Consider the following 8,162-nt stretch of genomic DNA (forward strand, 5'->3'; position numbering starts at 1 on the left):
TGCTTCTGAAAGACATGGGTAAGTAAGTACCGTAACCAATTCGCCGTTTTCTCAAATCAGGCTGATTTCATGTATCAAATTCGGGTTTTGTCCCTCGTACCTTGATTAACTACGCGTACTTTTATTTTGATTAGTAATGACCCCGATTGTCAAAATTATTGTGCAGGCTGATTTCGTTACAGGCTGATTTGAGAAAATGGACATAATAATATTATGGCTTTTGAGTCTTATGCGCGGATTTTAGCTGACGTGACGTTTCTATTCCTCGTATTATTGGGTCTGTGATGGTAATCATTTTTGAAAAATGTATGGCAATAAGAATTATGTATGTATCTGGCTATGTTATGTATACTCTGTAAAGTTTACAATTGAGTAAATCAAATAGAAAATCAGGAAATACTTCATCATGAGCCTATACCGTTCAGTAATCTATGCATAAGCAATTTGCTTAGATTCATTTGCCTATACAGGGTTATTTGTAATTCACTGGCATTCTTTTAACTCTGAACTCCTGCAACTTAGACATATGTTTTTTATTTAACGACTTTTTAAAATGGAGCCCAATGGAGAGTTTGGGGTTGAGGGGTTATCCCCTATCACCTATTTTTGTAACACATAATTTCTTGTACCCAAATGGTTGTCTGGAAGAGATCGCTCTTAAGCGATAAGATCGCCTATTGTCTACCCTGAATCTAAGTGTTTATATTATAAGTTTTTTGCACTGCTTTATGGTGTGCAATAAAGAATATTTGTATTTAAATAGAAATAGAAATAGAAATATTTATTCGCTATTCGCACAAAACATAATAAAAATACATTAAAGAAAGAAAAAAAAAACAACAATATGCGAAATCGCGAAGCGGTCCCAGCTCAGCATAGTGTTGGTGTGTAGGCACTATTTGTATACCAAAAGTTTTTATTTTCAAGAATCGCGGCAAGTAATCCTACTTATTCTTCAATTTACTTTGTATCAAAAACATAATATTCAGTTACATGAAAAACCAAGTGGTGGCAACCCTAGCTACTCGCACATCGTTTGACCCAGACTGCTATCACGGCTGATGCATTCTAATTTCGACTTTGTGCACACCAATTTCACTGTAGGTTATGTAATTGTCATGTGAAAAAAACAAGGAAACAGGCCAGCTAACAGGATACAGTGCAGATAAAAATAATTAAAAAAAACCGGCCAAGACCGTGTCGGACACGCCCAAGATAGGGTTCCGTAGGCTACGAAAAAATCAAGTAATATTTTTCAAAGGACTGTAATACGGAATGTTCCAAGTTTAGGTATATTTTATTACTATTAAGTAACCTAATAATATTTCTCAAGCAATCTTAGCAGTTATATTTTTCCTTGTAAATTTGATATACTTACTAACCACCCTGATTTTTTTAAAATTTTTCCATCCAGCAGTTTCGATTTTAGAGGTAGGGGGACGCTCGATTTTAATGAACATTTACACTTTAAAGTTGAATATTTGGCGAACAGATTACTGAATCGAAAAATCTTGGCAACCCCCAATGGTTTTAAAAGAACTATCCAAAGATACCCCACACTATAGGGTAAGTCGAGAAAAAAAAATCACCCCCACTTTACGTTATCTTTATTTTATTTTACTTAAGTACCACTGTTGTCGGCGTGACTGATATGTATATTCATGCCAAATTACAGCATTCTAGTATAGTCGAGTTCATAAACTTATGAGCAAAAATTTTATCAAAAATATCTGAACACGACTCTATTGTTAACGGCATAGAAGCGTATTCAGATATTTTTGATCGAAGTTTTGTTCACAAGTTTATGAACTCGACTGTACTAACGGTCTCTGAACTTAGCCGCGGAGAGACCGACAGACAGACGGACAGACATGGCGAAACTATAAGGGTTGCTAGTGGACTACAGAACCCTAAACTGCACAAAATTTAACTGACTCCAAATATTACGTAAGCAAATAAAAAAAAATTAAAGATGTCTAAAATCTTTTGATTTACGACCAAGTAGCCTAGCGGTCCGAGAACCTCGCTGCGAAGCTTGAGGTCCAGGGTTCGATCCCTGGTAGGGGCAAATATTTCTCGAGTCTTGGTTATGATTTGAATTTTGTGAACGTTTTGAAGGAAAATGACAGTCAATAATCAAGGCTACGCGTCAGCGAAAATCATTGTCGTGGAAACATTTTTCTAGAATTAGGTGCTGAATATTATATGTATAGATACGTACTTACATAACATAAATCTTAGGGATGAATCCCTCTGAAACCGATTTAAGGGCGTCTCGTAGGCTTTTTTAAATCTCCATTTAAGGGTTAAACTGACAGTTCTTGTATGGATCTGACAGGACTTAAGACCACTTAAACCTAGATTAAAAAGTCTGCAAGTGGACGTCTCGATGCAAATTTCGTATCGAAAAGAATTTCTCAATGTGCTCCATTTCTCTGCGCGCTTACATGAATCCCAAGTGACCAAACGCAATACGTCAAATAAATGTTTATTTAGCAGCACGTTAGCTGAATCACAATAAACAACGTATATAAGGAACAGCTTTTTCTTTTCAACAACACAAGACATCCTCTTTTCGCCAAGGAAGGTCCTTTATCAATCAAGCACAATGTTCTCTTTCAAATCTGTGAGTATATTTTGCTCAAAATATTTATGTACACATATTATTATATACTAATATTCTTTCATGTCTGATCTTATTTTTTATTCAAACTGAGCAGAGACTGGCCTCTATCTTACCTGACAATAAGTGCAGATCAGGCCGAAGTTTTTTTTATTTATAAGCTGAATGTTGCGAATAGGTCTAAATTGAGTTCCATCTTAATTTAAAAAATGTAGAATTTCCAATTTTTTCATATTTTTTTTATAATGTTATATTTACCAATCCTTAATTTGCCATTTTACACAACTCAAACTGGCACAATATAAAAGAACATACTCATGTCAATGTTTTCTCATGCTTTTAGATCGTACTCATCGCCGCGGCTTTCGCTGTCGGAGCGGAATGCAGCGGAGTAGCCGTACCCGCGGTGGCAGCGGCGCCCTTGGTAGCTCCAGCTCACGTTGGCTATGCCCACGCCGTACCCCAGAATATACCACCTTACGCGTCACAAGTCAGCGTAGTTAACAGGGCCATCGCTACTCCGTTTGCTGCGCCTTACTTGGCTGGGCCTGCTCCGTACGCGGTAGCTCCCGGCTTCCCTGCCGCGGCAGCATACACCGCGGGCTTTGCGGCACCGTACGCTGCGCCCACTGCCTTCGCTGCCCCTGCCGCCTACGCTGCCCCAGCTGCTTACGCTGCCCCAGCTGCCTACGCTGCCCAAGCCGCTTACGCAGCGCCGTACCCATACGCCGCCGCTGGGCCCATAGTCCGAGCTCCCTTCGGTGTTGCCCCGGCGTTTGTGCGATAGATTTAAGAAAACAAGACTGACCATCCTTCTCCAAAAGACTTATTATGTATACAAATAATTTTAATGCTTTTTTACAATGTATGTATGCCAATAAAGTTTTATACTGACTGAATTAACTTGTTAATCTCAATCATGTGATTGAGAAGTATCATACTTAGCTTGCAAAAAATACGTCAAACACGAATTTGGGCAAGCCCCCTCCGTATTGAAAAATAAAACTATAGGTGTCTTATATTGGATAACTGGGGTGTTGAGAATTGATATTTTTTATTAGATACTATAGGACAAAAATACATTAAGAGAATGGAAGTACCTGCTACGTCTCATTACCAGATACTAGGCATTGTTTTTCCGGTTATAATAGTTATCCAGCTATAAATAATAATAAATAAATAAATATCACGGGACAATTCACACCAATGAGGGCTATCGCGTATGAATTCGCCACTAGAGGCGCTAGTGTAGCGTGAGGTCTACGAAATGTCAAATCTCATAGTTTTTGGGTGAGCTATATGTATACTTAATTAGAATAATTTTGTGAATATTTTGCATTACCTGAAATTAATTATGGCAATTATGCGTTACGGGGCAATGAATGTCTGTGTTTTAAGACAGTTTTGTGTTTCGGAAACCTTTGTCCTCCCCTTTTTCCGAACAAAACGGGGACTATGCAACACTGTGGCATGCTCGATATTTTTATGGTACGGTTTTAAGGTATTAAATATGATTTTAATCTAAACTTTGTATTCACACCCGTAATAACAGACTTTGAAAGCCATACTTAAAAACCTCACGCAACAGTGCGCCATCTAGTGAGACAAAAAACGATAGCCCTCATTGACCTAGTCCCAAAGTAAGCTTCGCAAAGCTTGTGTTATGGGTACTAAGCAACGGATAAATATAATTATATAAGATAGATACATACTTAAATACATATTAAACACCCAAGACCCGAGAACAAACATCCGTATTTTTCATACTAATATCTGCCCCGACACGGGAATCGAACCCGGGACCTCAAGCTTCGTAGTCAGGTTCTCTAACCACTAGGCCATCTGGTCGTCAGCTATAACATGGAAAACTTTTAATAAAATAGAATGTTAAATGATATTACATTTGAAATTTACCACGAGCTTTGCGGTGAAGGAAAAACATCGTGAAGAAACCTGCACAAACCTGCAAAGCAATTCAACGGTGCGTGTGAATTTCCCAATCCGCACTGGGCCCGCGTGGGAACTATGGCCCAAGCCCTCTTGTTCTGAGAGGAGGCCTGTGCCCAGCAGTGGGACGTATATAGGCTGGGATGAATGATGAAATGATATGACTTCGTAAATCGCGACTTTATCACATTCTTTTTTCGATCTTTCCACGCTATGTAATGTAAATAGATTTACCTTTAGCTACTTGACGTGTGATGTCCTTATACCTTGCCAACTATCATAATTCAGATAATGAGAAATACCCTATAGGATTTAAAAACCATAGTTCATAATGAAAAAATAGTAAATAAGCTTCATCTAACACACGTGTATCTTTATCAGTAATTAAAGGGTTTTTAAATAAACTACTTCATTTAACAGATATAAAACTCTTTCAATCTCTCACAGTTATTTTTAGAACAGAGGCATAACACAATCTGGATTATAGTTTCCGAGCGTACCAGTATTATGAAGGCTAAATTATATTTAACTATATTGTGTCTAAGTCGATTGTAAAATCATGTTAAGATTAGGCAAAGTGTAACAGTTATGTTATTTACAATAAATTGGGGCTATTTTCGTTCAACTACTGAATACGGGGAGTAAGCAATAGTGTGTATGTAGGTAGATACCATCAGCCAAACAAGTGGTCAATCAATTTTTAAACAAGTTCCTCTCAAATGAATATGTCGCTAACGTCGAACTTTCAAGTTGACAGACACGTCTATTGGCATTATTGTTTTATGACATGCAAACGATTATCAACTTTAGGGTGGTAGACCACATATTTGGCTGATGGTACCAGTGTCGAGATAAGAATTGTCTTAAATAAATCAATGGATGTGTGATGAGTGTATGAAGGGGAGGGGGAGGGGTCAGATATTCCTAACTATTCCTACTCTTCACAGTTTAAACTAGTTTAAACAGAACATTGATGCATTCAACAAGTTTTTGATAAAAAATACTTTTCAATATGAGGCTTTTTGCTCGTGGTGTTGTCGTCTATAAACTAATCAAATTTAAGTTAATTTGACCCCTGGGTGGGTCAAAATCTATTTGAGTTTAAAAACGACCAAATAAATACCTGTGCTATACTCGTCCACATATTCGTTAACATACGAAGAGATGTTTTAAAAGGTTGTAAAAATAATAAAAATACATTATAAGTTTTACAGACATTATATTTTCACGTTTGTACAAAAACAGCCTCATAATAATTACTAACACTATTATTTATTTACAACTATTGTCAGACTAGATTTATTTCCACGCTAATTTGTTTAACACTGGACCGGGTGCGACAGGCGCTGGTGCCAGGAATCTGTTGTACAAATGCAAATGGGGTAAGTTGTATGGCACTCTTGCTAATGCTACAGAGGATGGGGCTGGCGCAAAGACTGGCGCTGGTGCATATGCTGGTGCCGGCGCGAAGACTGGCGCTGGAGCCGGCCCAAAGACCGGTGCAGGTCCCGGGGCAAAAGCAGGTTCTGGTACTGGCGCAAATACTGACGCTGGTGCCGGCGCTAAAGCAGGTCCGGGGGTGAAGGCTGGTCCTGGGGTGAAGGCTGGTCCCGGCGTAAAAACAGGCGCCGGCGCGAACGCTGGGGCCGGCAACGGAGCAACGGCAGGCCTCACAATAGGTGCAAACGGCGCCAAAGGTAATGCTGGCACTGCCCTAGCAAACGGCACTGCAGGTACCGCTGGTGCCAACCTTGGCACAGCGGGAGCGAAGAACGATGCCGGTGCTGGTAATACTGGAGCAGGTGCCACGGCAACAGGAGGAGCTACAGCATGAATAGATCGGATTCCGTGCGGGAAATTATAGAACGGAGCATATCGTACTACTGGAAAGGATCTGACAACAGGTGCTATGTGTCCAATACCACTAGCACTACAGCTAGCAATGACGGCTGCTGAGGCGATGATCTGGAAAATAAAAAATAGATTTAGATTATCTCATTACGCTAATTCAATCTCAGAAGTATCGTCCTTACTCACAAATCTAAGGATCGACATTTTGATTGTTTGACACGACTTGATTAGTCGAGTTGTGGTCTGGAAGTGTAATGATGAATGTGTCACTTGTCATTATATAGTTCACACTGTTGCAAGCATTACGTCTTTGCCAGTCGTGGTCGGTTTCACTTTCCTTCGACAGGACATACGCATGCTCAATTAGATACCAACATGGGCGCCATAGATTACCGAATGCGTCGTCGTTGACCATCAATAGGGCAATTATATAACTTTAAGGAGGTTTTTAGGGAGTATTTTGTAATCGAACACTGTCGTGTTACTAATTTTGTAACAATATAAACAGGTTTATGGCATGTGCCAATGTATTTCTTATACATAACATATTTATTTACCTATTAATATCTATTAGCGATTTGCTTGTAAATTAATGAATAATCTCAGGTTATTAATAACTTAAACACCTATTTCATTAGTTAAAATAAAATAATATCAAAGTCAGGGTCGCCTGCCGCCAACAAAATTCTCAGATTTTGTCAGACAAAATTTCTAATTACTTAGTGACTTCTATGCACCTAGCTTTCTAGAAACTAGTAGGTATACCGGGTGTGGCCTGTAATACGAGCAAAAAATTAAAACATAGATCGTCCTCGTCAAACTGAACAACATTATAATTTATTTATTGAATCAGGCGTTACTTTGCGGAGGTCCATATCCCAAGGAAATTATTTTAGTTCATTGAACAACATTAGTTCAGCGACTTTAAAAATAAAAAAGTCTTTGAATTTTCTTTTTTTTTCATACAAATTAAATACTGCTATCAATGTACGCCATCCTAAAATACAACTGACGTCGCCTGTCACGCTACAAACATCAATCATTTCGCTTTACATTGCTTCTTCGAATAAACTTAAAAGTGTAATTAAAATTAAAAAAAAAACTAATTTGTTTTTAAAAGTCGCTGAACTAAATGTTGTTCAGTTTGAGGAGTATGATCTTTGTTTTCATTATTTGCTCATATTACAGGCCACACCCGGTATTCGAGTGCAAGAATATGGAAATATTTGACGACTTGAAAACGTTAATTTACGTCTGAATTAATAAAATTTACAATAATTTAGAAATTAATACGTTAAATACGGCATGTGGACAAAAACCCTGCAGGTACAATTTTTTTATTGAGGTATAAAGACAAAGCTATAGAAACTATAAAGCACATTTAATTTTAAAATAAAATGTACCTACGGACTTCTAAAAAAACACGTTTCAAAAATCTCACCCATAATCTCATCTTATAAGAATATTTCTGGAAGCCTGCAAGAATCGCTCGATCACTCTTAAAATTGTAAAAGTAAAGAGTAAATAGTAGTTTTCCTTAATGTCTTTATATGACGGTATGTATCTTGTTATTAAAGAGGGAGAAGTAATTTTTGAAATATTTTGTATAACTAGATAACAGTAGACTTTGTTTCCAAGACTGTTGGAAAATTTAGCAATCCAGCCATGTTTTTAATTTCATTATAGATTGACCGAGGGCAATGCATTTCGCTCTCTGATATGTTGACACGACTTTTATTAA

General features: G+C 37.9%; 2 protein-coding genes across 2 annotated transcripts; one reads left to right on the top strand and one right to left on the bottom strand.

Annotated features, from left to right (window-relative positions):
• Nucleotides 1–2,536: 2,536 nt before the first annotated feature.
• On the top strand, nt 2,537–3,522 carry LOC141430491 (uncharacterized). The gene is made up of 2 exons (XM_074091210.1): nt 2,537–2,626; nt 2,967–3,522. The coding sequence occupies exons 1-2, from the start codon at nt 2,609–2,611 to the stop codon at nt 3,408–3,410; spliced, it is 462 nt and encodes a 153-aa protein (XP_073947311.1). The 5' UTR covers nt 2,537–2,608; the 3' UTR covers nt 3,411–3,522.
• Nucleotides 3,523–5,775: 2,253 nt separating this feature from the next.
• Nucleotides 5,776–6,677, bottom strand: LOC141430030 (uncharacterized). Its single transcript, XM_074090569.1, has 2 exons — nt 6,608–6,677; nt 5,776–6,535 (listed from the first exon to the last, which is right to left on the bottom strand). The coding sequence occupies exons 1-2, from the start codon at nt 6,623–6,625 to the stop codon at nt 5,870–5,872; spliced, it is 684 nt and encodes a 227-aa protein (XP_073946670.1). The 5' UTR covers nt 6,626–6,677; the 3' UTR covers nt 5,776–5,869.
• Nucleotides 6,678–8,162: the final 1,485 nt, after the last annotated feature.

The sequence above is a fragment of the Choristoneura fumiferana genome, chromosome 8, assembly GCF_025370935.1.
Source record: "Choristoneura fumiferana chromosome 8, NRCan_CFum_1, whole genome shotgun sequence".
In the NCBI taxonomy this organism is placed as follows: Eukaryota; Metazoa; Arthropoda; class Insecta; order Lepidoptera; family Tortricidae; genus Choristoneura; species Choristoneura fumiferana.